We start from the raw sequence: 11,887 nt of genomic DNA, 5'->3' as shown, positions 1-11,887 counted from the left end.
GAAGTGAGCACTGGCTTTTTTTTATGCTACTTTGCAATTTTTCATTCCTCGCGGTATGGTTCTTATTTCTAGAGTGAATTAAAAGTCAGAGGTGGAAAAATATTCATCTGTGCTTTACTGTTAATTTGTAATGGCAAGTAGAGAAGTGAGGCATCCTTGGACCACCTGCCCCCGCAGGAGCTGTGCCCAACCTCTGCGCTGTTACAAACCATCTGCTGCATTTCTAGAGAGATTCCATACAGAGAAAGACTGTACTAAAGATTTACCGTGTTTAAGAATCCACTTACAGTCCATACAGACCTGTAAAATAAATAACTATCATCTTCTCTGAAGTGCCCATCACCAGCAGATCTGCTCAGCTTCCTCCAGCACTAAGTTTGCTGCTGGCAGGACAGTTTGCAGCCGACAGCCCGACGGCGGGGCTGGCTGCGCTGCTGACACGCCACGAGGCCTCGCAGGACACCGCCTGGTCCCCTTTGACACAGGGATTCGTCAGAGCAGGGTGGACGTGGACCCCCCCGCGTCCGGCGGGCTGGCGGGCAGTGTGCTGGCGTAGAACTTCTTCTGGGAGCGCAGCAGCGGGGTCTGCGTGTCGACGTCGCGGCAGGCATTGCGTTTGAGGGAGAGGAAGACGTGCTGCGTCCAGCCGTACACGATGCAGTTGAGGAGCCCCTGGGAAGCTGCTGTCAGAGCCTGGGAGAGACGATGAGGGAGATGAGGGAGATGAGGGCCCTCCTGTCAGCCAACACTGCAGGGCGCCCCGCAGCTCCTCACCAGGTTGTCCAACCCCGCGCATCGTGCCAAGCCTCAGCACATCCGTGGGCTTTACCTCCGCCGTGATTTTATCTGCCTCCCCAGGGGATATTTTAATACCACGGTTATGTTTGCTAAACGTGCTTCAGGCACGGCTAGGAGCTGGGCAAGCGCTGCGGAGGAACTGCATCTGGAGACTTCCACAGGAAAAAACTAACTGATTTCTGGGGATCCTTCCTAGTCCTACTTCCTGCAATGATGCTGGGACTTGGAAAACATAAAACTAAAGAAGATCTTTACCAACCCAGCCGCTAACTCAGGCCCCCAGCACAGGGACCTCGCGGCACGCTTTGTCCAGCAGAGCAGCAGCCAGTCACTACCACGCCAAGCAGCGGAGGCGGCAGAGCTCGACCCTCACCTGCAGAACGAGGAGAGCCATGTAGATTTTGCTGTTGGTGGAGACAGTCAGCTGCAGCATTCCCAGGAGGACAGCTGGGGAAAGGGACGGACAAGAGAGTGCTGCTTTAACCCCCCTCTGCTGAGGGTCCCCGCCAGGCTCCATGTGCCGGGGGGATGCTGTGAGCGTATCTCAGCTCTCTGCTAACCTGGGGCCCAGCAGCAGAAGAAGGCGATGGGGTAAAAAACCACTCGTTGTTCTACCGTCTTAATCATGGCCCACTGCTGGTCCCCCAGGAACCCAGTGGAGTTGACGAATCTTTTGTACAAACCTCGGGCATGACTGAGGATAACCTGAAAAAGAACAATCATCCGTCAGTTCGTACTTGGTGCACGTGCTCTGATCTGGCTTGTTCATCCTGGGCGGCGGATCCCATCTCCGTCTATCAACCCTTGGGATGCAGCTGGGGCTGCCTGGGGCAGAGCAGGGGCTTCGCTCCTGACCTGCTCTGAACTGATTTGGGCTCTTGCTGACCCACGCAGCAGGTGATCTCTGCTGCCACCGCCTCTACCTGTTGGGATGGGTTGACACAACACAGGACTCCACATGATACTTCCTCACCCCTACCACCCCTTCCAAAACAGAAGCAGCAGCGCAGAGCTCTTCCCCTGACATTGCCTGGCCTCTGGAGCCATCCAAGCAAAGCTGCGAGGATGAAAAGGGGAAAATCTCCCACTGATCATCCGGGTGCAGCGGCCAGTGCGCGAGGACCTCGTTTCTTACCAGAATGGCTACGAAACTGATCAGAAAGGAAACGAGGAAGACCCCAACGCCATAGAAATGCATCGCACGGCAAACGGAGCTGCTGAGAGTTTGCGGCTCGTTGGCGGGCACGGCTATTTCTGTGTGCATCAAGAGACATCTGCAGGGAGAAAGAGAACAGCCTGAGCTCCTGCCGCGACTCGTAAGCAGTGGGGCTGTTTCAGAGGCGCGTGAAGCTCACCCATGCTTCTGGCTGAAGTTCTGGTAGCAGTTACTGCTGTTGCCCAGGCAGAACACAGGCACCATGAGGAGGAACGGGATCAGGCTAAGAGGAGAAAGGACGACGGCACAGCTGTGAGTTACAGCACAGCACTGCTCCCATCCCCAACCAAACAGCACTTGGTTTTTCTCCTGTCACCACAGAGGACTTGTAAAGTGCTGCTCTGGAAGGGAGTTATTTTATCAGCTTTACTGCCCCCTGCGCTGCCCGTGCAGGCAACGCTCTGGTGACGGGAGCACTGACTACACGCAGTTCACACAGTTACACTAGTGCGCCTGGAGAAAGGTCCTCCCACCGCGAACCTCCCACCCGGAGTTTGTTAGATCACTCTGCTCTTACCAACGAGCTTTCCAGGTTTTACTAAAACCTGCTTCAAAGTCGGTGGGAAGCGGCGCTCAGCACACCGCGGTTCACAGGGTTCGGCCAGGGAGGATCCCACCTTACCTGGACGAGATCGTTGCTATTCGGCCGATGCAACTCGCGTAGTCCACCACCTGCAAAATCCAAAGTTAAACCATTGTTCCCGAACAGCCCCTGGCTCACAGGAACTGGCTCCCGGGGGCACTTCAGCAGATGAGTGTTCTTCAAATGCTGATTAATCCCCGGACCGAGCACAAACGTTTGTTTCCACTTCGCACTGAATCACCACCAAGCTCAGTCTGTGCTGATTTGCAGCAGAAATGACGATGCTTCCACCTGATAATTGGTTTGTTCTCCTTCAAGACTTGAGGATTTGCGAAAGGAACATGGAACTGGACAAGGAGCGGACACTTGATGGGCCCCCTGGTGTAACTTACTTTTTGTACTGCTTGCTCACTTGACCTGGCCCTGATCCTCAGAAACTTTGTGTTCTGATGAAGAAATGCAGGCAGCTGGGAGCGCCCTGGTCGTCTCTGCTCACCAGGGAACGTCCTCTGGCAGCTGGCACCCACACACCACCTGTGACAATACAACGTGGCACGACCACAGTGTGTGTGTTGGGGTGGGGGGGAGCGTGGGTTATGGTCAGTGCTGTTTTGAGTGGGGGTCCAGCAAGGAGGAAACCAGTCCTGCCAGTGGATCCAAACACTACGGGCAAGAGCAGCTGGCACCTAGGCTGAACTGCCCAGCCTGTGCTCCCAAACCAGGGCAGGGGGCATCGGGGATACAAAGCTGGCTGCAAACATCTGGGGAAGAGGAAGGCTCTACGAGGAAATGGGGCTGACGGGTTCGGTGGGAAGAGCTGCACAGGGAACCTGTGGTCCTGCAGCGGTCAGGAGCCACACACCGGTCACAGCGACGGCGGGACCCCCCTGTTGAGCCAGGTGTGAGGACTGGAACGACTGCGAGGAGCGATTTTGGTCATGCGGAATGTGAAGTGTTTGTTTAGCCTGCAAGGCAGCGAGTATTTTGCCGAGTACTAGGTCCTTGTTCCTCGGTTCCCAGTGACTCACCGGTTCCCCAAAGGGCTTTTGTAAAGGCCAGCGATGACGAAGTGAGGACTGGCCACTGCTCACAGAGCCAACTGGTCCTTTTATCACCAGCTCACTTCCGCCACACCTCTTATCTCAAACCCTTACAGTACTTACTGACGCTCTCGAGCACTGTGTGACACCTGGCAAGGACAGAATTTGTCAGTTCTCAGCTCCGGGCTGTCCAGGCACCCCCTGCTTTCCCGTCCCCTCTGCTGTGTGCTGGCAGACGGCAGTGACAGCCACAAACGAGTCACTCGGCACAAACTGCTGTTCTTCTAGCTGCAGGAGGACTTCCCCACTACCCGTCTGTGGGGGGGCAGACGCCGGAGACAGCCACAAACGAGTCACTCGGCACAAACTGCTGTTCTTCTAGCTGCAGGAGGACTTCCCCACTACCCAGTCGTGAGCTTCCTCTGCTTGGAGACGTACACGGCCGTTGGCCTTTGCCTGGTTTGATCTTGCAAGCCTGATCTCCCACTGAGCTCCCGCACCAGTAACTCTGGTGACCTCAGTGGGCAAGACACGTCAGTCCATGCAGCCGTGGGGCAGAGGGGCCTTCCAAGGCTTTGTGGTGAGACCGACTGTAGCGCACGTACCTCCCAGAGCCCACCACAACCCCCCGGTTAGACCTTGGTACCCCACAGTGTTGTTGCACGTCGGTCCTACTCACCTGGAGGGGCATCCTGAAAAGGTTCTGATTGTATTTCACCTTGAGGTCCATGTACAGGTGCCAGGTGTAGTTGACAGTGTATAGAAAAGAGGCCACGTAGAACACCTGAGGAATGCAGAGAGGAAACGTTTCAGCCCTACAGCCACAGCTCCTGCAGCACATTTAGCTCATGGCCGAGGAACACAAAGCCCGTGGCCAGAGGTGAAGGTCCCTGCCCAGCCCCTGCGCTCATGACCACTGGGCTGCAGTGGGACACCAACTGGGAACAGCCAGGTAGAGGAGGAGGTTCCACCTTAGTCTGCACAAAGGCAGTGTCACTCTGGCCCAGGGCACGGGACAGGAGAGCTAACGACAATGGGACTGTCTCAAAAATACAACTCTTTATGGCTTGGCTCATTTTCCAGCCCAAATTCTGGCAATAAAGGGTTCAAAGGTTCACTCCGACCTTCTCTACGCTACATCCATTAGGAAACACAACACAAACGCAGCACTTAGATCTGCTTTCACATGACGAGCTCACTACACGGTGAATTCGCGGAAACAGAAAACAATGGTATATTTAAAGAGGAAAGTGGGGGCAGAGAGTATCTGCACTAAGCCTGAGTTAACATCCCGAGAGCCCTTTTCTCTCCAGAGAAAAAAAAAAAGGAGGAAAGAAAAGATACTGAACAGTTTCTGAGAGAATTTCCCAGCCCTCGACTCAGGCTTGAGATGAGGCTAAATATCTAAAACCTCCTGCAAAAAACCTCAGCTCTTTCCTGCATTTCTCTCTGGTTGCTCCAGGCGGTCAAGTGTAAACAGAGCTGCCTCATCACGCTCGCTGTCTGCGTGTGCTGGGCTTGGCACAGGAAGCACATGCTTCGGTGGCAAAGAGGAAGGGCTGGACGAGCGAATTATTCCGTGGATCTGCTCTCCTTTGCCAAAGAGTCAAGGAGCGCAGGTTTGCCACCCCGGTACCTTCTAAGTGCAGGGAAGCAGAGCTTGGTCTCCTTCAGCCAGGCTGCGGATGCCCTGGGTTGATTCCGAGGAGGCAGAGTCCAAGGGGCTGCTATAGAACAGCGGGAACATTACAGCGACATTACAGTGACTTTCCAGCTCATTAGACGAGCTGTAATGAGGGTTTGTTGCCCTTCAATTACTTCCAGGGAAGGTCATCCAAACAGTCCACAAAGCTCGTTCTCTTGCACTTCACAACGCCCAAGAGGGGCTCGCAGAACGTCACCACTGCCGTCTTTTTCGGAAGAGGGAACCTAAAGCCGCTTGTGAAGTTGCCAGAAGAAGGTGAAGAGAGTCCTGCTCTCCTCAGCCCCAGCGTCGGGGTGTGGAGTGTCCTGCAGCGCTCACCACGAGGAGATAAAGCAGGGGCTGGGAGACATGGGAGTCCCTCATTATAACTCTTGTGTGCTTCCCATTGTGCTCGCCAGCACGAGCGGAGCCTGCCAGCATGTTTTTAGGGCACTGGAACTGAACTGGAAGAATGTGGGGGAATTGTGCAACTATAACCACAATTTCTATTCTGGACTTTATTATTGTTAACGCAAAGGCAAGGCAGGGAGGGGGGGAGAATGGAGTCAGGGGACAGCAGAAGGGAACAGGATTTACATTCACTGTCAACCAGGGGTCTGGGGCTGACACAGGGCGAGTCCAAGAACCGAAGCAATCACCTCCTTTATGACACTGTGCGGATGTTAGGGGAGTCCCACCTGCTGCAACATCAGCCCTTGGAGGAAAAGTGATGGTAAACAGGCTGAATAAGGCAAAAAGATTATTGTCCTGCTCCTAAGGCAACCCTGGAGGCAACCACATCGCATGGGCTGCGGTGTGAGTCTCTCCAAGAGCTGTCACCTGCAGACGCCACTGCTGAGCAGCCCGGAGCGGTCCCCACCCTTGTCCTTCAGTGCTTTTTACACCTTCCAGGCATTTGCGTGCAAAGAAGCCAGAGTGTGTTTATGAGACACCCGGGAGCGGAACCTTGCGAGACTTCTCCGCCCAGCACGGACAGAAGGGGGGGCCCAGAGACATTGACTCGTTTCAGTCGGTTACAGATCACTTCTGCTCTACAGAAGCTGCTGGTTAAACCTGTTACTGGCTCGTGTTACACACACAAGCTGTTCCCACCGCACAAGGGCATTGCTGGGGTGTCTAGTGAGGAGGTGTCCTGCACCGTGTCACGTGCGCCGTGCAGGCGCAGTTGCTATGGCAAGTGCTACGTTTATTTTAATTCCTTCCAGAGCAAACAGCAGTGACAGCTCTTGCCAGACGCAAGCGGGCTCTGCCACCCTGGCAGTCCTCCTGCCAGGCAGCGGGCTGCTGGTGGGACCCAGGAGAGAAGCCCAGTGACCCTGTGGTTGAGGTCGGGATGTGGCAGGCATCCTGCACACCCCACCACATCATCCTGACTGTCCCCCGTGGGGCTGGGGCAAGGCAAGTCCCGCAAGGACTTGTTGCCCATGGCCAGCCTGCCTTGCCCAGCCTGGAAGGGAAGCTCCCGCCTAGCCCCCAGCCTTTGCTGGTGGCCCTGGGAAGCATGGCTGGAAAAGCAAGGGCAGAAAAGAGCTGGAAATGGGTGGGAGCTCAGCATGGTCCTGGTGTCTCTGCTGAGAAACGATGGCCCGCTGTCTACATCCGACCGACCGCCCCTCCGGCAGCGCAGCCAGTCTTCCCCAGGCCACACAAAGGTCACACCGGCATTAAGAACTGTCCCCCAGGCAAAGCTGCGAGGGAAGGAACTCAGAAACACCATCCGTCCTGCACGCTCCTTCCACCTCCCGGCTCTGAAAAGCCTCTCCCAAGCTCTTTACACCTTCCCCTGTACTATCATCTAAAAAACCTCTTTGACACCGTCCTGCATCAACCCCAGCGGTCAAGTCACCCAGGCACCACTGTTCCCTCTCTCGACGTGAACATCTCTGTGGCACTTCCACAGCGCAGAGAAACCAGAGCTACGCCAGGAGCTGATCAGCTGCTCTCGCCATCCTGAGCGTTAGGGTTTCACCCACATCTAGAGCCACGGAAACAATGCTGGGCTGCAGCACCGTCCACAGACACACAACAGCGTGGATGCTCCCATCCCCACCCACAGGTACTGCCCTGCCCTCCCCGAGGTCCACCGAGAGCTTCTCCAGCTTCAGATGCTGCTGCTCAGCCAGGACCTTTCAGTCCCGGTCTGTGGGTACCACCGCGCTCCCGGGAGCTGCCCGAGCCCGCACGCTGCGGCACACATCAATGCTCCCCGCAGCCGCTCGCTCTCCCTGGCCAGGCTTTTGTGGGTCCTTGAACAGGAAACCTCAAGGCCAGAGATCACGGCTTGTGAGCCACCGCTCTGGCCCCGCAGAGTTTCTCGAGAGCGGTGATTTGCAAAGCCTGATGCTGAAGCGGGAACGGGGTGAGACAAAACCGACTGTCAGGAACACGGTATTTCACTCGCTCCACGCCAGTTAGGCTCCAGCACACAAAACCAGCTGGCAAGCGGCCGAATCGCTGGGGCACGGGCTGAGCGCGCACTGACGGAGCAGCTCCTGAGTGAGCATCCTTGGGGTTGTTTGAGAGCGGAGCGGGCCAGGTCAGCAAGAGCAGGGCTGTTTATATGAGTAACGCTGTAAACCTGAGCTCCAGCGAATCGCAGAATGTGCCTGTTCCTGCCCAGGATGGGGGAAGCACGAAGGGGAATAGAGAAGCTGCCGTGCGAGAGGCACCGAGATCATCGGTGGCACGGGGCCAAGAGGAAGCAGATTAAGCCCCATCTACTCACTTTACACAAGCAACCCGAACGCGATGACCACAAAATCTCATGCTCTCTTTGCCTTCCCCATTGCCTCTCACAAGCCAGCCATCCCCAAAGCCAAGCATCGTTATCTCTGGTTTTCACGCAAGGCAAAGAGATCTGGTGAGTCAAGATCAGGCCAAAGCCTGTCTAGAAACGGTCCCCCAGGGCCAGGTTTGGCGAGCTTAACTATGGCGAAGGGTGCACAGTGCTGCCCAGGCTACTCACCTGTCCTGTGGCTTGCAGGTTATAGCAGACGAGGTCCTGCCTGGCGGTGGGGTTGCTGTAGAGGAGCGCCCCAGCCAGCCAGCACATGCCCAGAAGTAGGTCGGAGAGGCTCAGGTAGAAGAGTGGACGAACCTGGGAGAAGTGAAATGGGTCAGCAGGTCTGCGTCATGGTCACAACACGCCCGCGAGCCCCTTCAGCAGCAGTGTTACCCCGTCACCTGAACACGTTTTCGTCCCCCAGCTCTCCTTGCACAACCCCCCACGCTGATTCTTGCTCTCAGGAGCTGTTTCAGTGCAGACTCCCCGCTCTGATCACTCTTTCTGCCACTAGCAACGCCCCAGGACACAAGAGCAACGCCAGCTCTCACAGAAAAACTCCCAAAGGTCCAGAACGTCACAGTTCTGCAGGATGGGAGGGGTTGGCAGGGAGAAGCGATGATATTTGGTACATCAACTGACACAGAAATCAAACTTGTGGTAAACACAAACCCTTCTGCAGGTCCGAAATAACTTGAAGCAGACCATTCCCTGTCATTTCGGTTGGTGGCTAAGGCTGAATCTATTTTACACGCCGGATTAATTTTCATCGTGGGAGCCACCAGCCTCTCTACATCTTGCTGGAATAGAGTCACGTCTCCTTTAACGGCCATTTCCAGCCCATTTCCAGTTCGCTTGCACTGGCCAAAAGGACAGTAAACACTGCAGGAAAACATTTGTGCAAAATTCTGGCCAACATTTTTGTTGTTAGTGGGAGAGCAGACACTCTGGGAAAGCAGCCTAATTATCTAGATTCTTAATTGTAGTCTTTGGTATCTAATTTTCAGCATCCTGGAGAGAAAATTATGGCATTTTTTTTCCCCCTCCAGAAAATGATAATGTTAAACACAGCACGGAAACTTTTTTCATAGAACTGAGCTTTGGGTGAGATTTGCCTCAATATTGCCCTTTGAGTCAACGTTTGCCACCCATCGCGGTGTGTGATACTTGTCTTACTCCTGTGAGCAACGAGAAAGAGCTTAGTAAGAGTGAGAAGTGCCAAGGTGGATCTGATGGAACCAGACCTGTCCCGAAGGCAGAGCTGGAGGGGCATCTGCCTGGTCTCCTCCTCTCTGCGGGATTGCTCTCCTCAAACTGCTGTCGCCAGCGAAATATCTGGAGCTAGTCTGCACGTCATTGCAATCACGAACGTCTCTTTTAACCAGGCTTTTCCTTGCTGGTGCAGAACCAAAGCCCTGGTCCTTGGCAAGACGGGCTGGGGTCACTGTCCAGCTCGGAGCACAGCAGGATAAAACTGAGAGGCTCCAAAACAAGCAAAGCAGCAACTTTTGCAATCGAACAGGTGAACCCTTTCTCTAGCAACAAGCGTCCTTGGAGCGAGGCTCCGCTGTTTGGTGGGGCAGTGCTTTTGGCAGAAACCTAAATCAAGAAGGAGGTGACATAGTGGTAAGCGAAAGGCAGCGTGGTTCTTGCTTGCAAAAGGGAAAAGAAAAAAACAAACAACTGGTATTTATAAAATAGAGGAAGGGAATGTAAGGACGTAATGATTCAGATGAGCTGCCAGGCGGGAGCACGCGCATTGAGCCAGCCCAGGACTCCTGCCTGCCCAGGACCTGTTGACGCGACAGAGGAGACCCGTTGATTGTTGCTTGCCACCACCTCTTCGGAATGATTCAGCTCAGGGTGACAAGTATTATTGACCCCACAGAGACAGAAGACAAGCTTCAGGGATGCGGTATTTGACGCCCTAGGCTGGGGGCAGGAGGGGAAGTGTTTATACCCTGGTTCTCCTCCCAGCCTCCAGAGCTGTTTGTTTTTAAGCATTTTACCCCGGAGCCTCATGACTCGAGGAATAAGCTGTTTGTGGCCAGCTCTGATACGGATCTCTTCCAGACCCTTTGTTTACAAATTTCCACTTGAGACCAGGAACACTGGGGACAAGGCGATGGGGAAGTTACCCAAGATTTTGCTGCTTTTGAAATGCCCCCAACAGATCTCCCCTGGCAGCAGCACCACAGCCTGGAAGCCGGATGCAAAGAGTCTGCCCCCCCGGTATCCATCCCTCCCATCCGGATCTGCAGGAATGACCTGAGCAGAAACATCTGGGCTCTCTCGAGTGGGAAGGGTCAATCTGTGACCTGGAGCCATGGTGGCTCCCAGGCAGCTCGAGGGCAGCTCCTAAGCCACAGTTCCCTCATGTGACTGACAGCACAAGGGCTCCCGAGTAACGCGGGCTTCTAGCCATGCAAGCCAAGGGGCCAAGGCTGCTGAGCCACACTGGGACACCTGCCAAACCCAGCTCCGTGTCACACCACAGCGGAGGACCCCAGGAGAGAACCACTGGAGCTCTCCAGGTGCAGGAGATGTGGCAGAGGGAGCCTTGAATGTGCACCTTGCGCAGTACAAGCTCAGGAGGGTTTTCCGTCCCAGCACTAAGGTGAATCCCAGCCTTCCTTCCTCCCCGGGAACGCAGAGAGACCCCCGCAGCTCATTCTCCACGTACTGGGCAGAGCGTTTCCAGGGGGCTGGCTGCAAATTTGCCCTGCAAACCTGGACACACTTTCAGCTCCCCACCCTGCTCCATCCCAAGATGTGCCAGTAGTTAGCCTGGGGACAACTCACTGCATCCCTGGAAGTCCTGTTCTCCGGGCTGCAGGAAAACCCACAATGTACAGAGAACACTGAAGACAAGGGAAGTGCAAACACAGCTTTGTTACAACGGGGCTGCCAGCTCGGCTGTCCTACTGCTCATAGCAGAAACCTCTCCTCAGCGTGGCCCACCAACCAGGCTGCCAGACAGCTGCAAATCCTGGACAACAAACCCCTGAGTGATCTTCACACAGACCAGCTCTGTGCATGGCCTCCGACAAGTCCTGGACAGACGGAGGGACAGCGAGTGGACAGCAGCAGCCTGGCAGCCATGGGATGGAAGTCTGCAGTTACTGTGCTCATGCCAGTCACCTGCTCAGCCTGGCCGATGTGTTCCATCCCTTATGGCTCCCCTGCACACACGACCTGCACGAGCGATGTCCTGCACGTGTGTCAGATCCGCAGCGCACACCCCACCCCGAGGGACATTTGCACCCGAGTCCCACTGCTTCTACATTAGAAACGCTCGTGGCTCCTGCGCACGGTGAATCTGCCTGGATTCACCTGGCATCCCTCCAGGGTGAATCCTCCAGAGCTGCACTGCACTGTCCAGCTCAACAACCTGCTTTGCAGCCTGGCCTCTTTTTGTCTGAGCTCTGCAGCGCTTGTGAGCTGTAGCAGTAGCTCACCTGCCTGGAAAAACTACCCGGGGGTACTCAAAGACCGATACCGGTAAAAGCGTTTCCTGCAGGGGCATCTCCAGTTTGCACCTCAGCAGCTTCGTACGCAGCTCCTGCACAGAGGAGGACACCCTAACTAATCCCCGCTCCCAGGAACGCCAGAGGACTTTCCCGAGCAGTAAGCTCGGGGCTAAGGAACCCTCTTCTCCCCGCGTGGGTACAGCTCAAGGTTAGTCCCTCCACACAGGGACAAATCCTCGGCAAGCCCTTTGCCTCCCAGCTGTTAAACGAGGTGTAACTATCTCAGCCTGAGA

At 55.3% G+C, this 11,887-nt stretch overlaps 1 protein-coding gene across 1 annotated transcript in view; it reads right to left on the bottom strand.

Annotated features, from left to right (window-relative positions):
• Window positions 1–492: 492 nt before the first annotated feature.
• Window positions 493–11,887, bottom strand: part of TMEM116 (transmembrane protein 116) — a gene marked incomplete at its 5' end in the record, with an annotated part of 11,719 nt that continues 324 nt past the window's right edge. Inside the window, 8 exons of the mRNA XM_010136982.1 lie at window positions 493–693; window positions 1,172–1,245; window positions 1,359–1,503; window positions 1,934–2,072; window positions 2,154–2,237; window positions 2,637–2,686; window positions 4,317–4,421; window positions 8,308–8,439. Coding sequence (XP_010135284.1) covers window positions 493–693; window positions 1,172–1,245; window positions 1,359–1,503; window positions 1,934–2,072; window positions 2,154–2,237; window positions 2,637–2,686; window positions 4,317–4,421; window positions 8,308–8,439 — 930 coding nt within the window. The remainder of the gene's footprint in view (window positions 694–1,171; window positions 1,246–1,358; window positions 1,504–1,933; window positions 2,073–2,153; window positions 2,238–2,636; window positions 2,687–4,316; window positions 4,422–8,307; window positions 8,440–11,887) is intronic.

Source organism: Buceros rhinoceros, unplaced genomic scaffold (assembly GCF_000710305.1).
Source record: "Buceros rhinoceros silvestris isolate BGI_N320 unplaced genomic scaffold, ASM71030v1 scaffold40565, whole genome shotgun sequence".
NCBI lineage: Eukaryota > Metazoa > Chordata > Aves > Bucerotiformes > Bucerotidae > Buceros > Buceros rhinoceros.
Note: the sequence above shows the minus strand (reverse complement) of the source record. Positions and strands in the feature narration are given on the sequence as shown.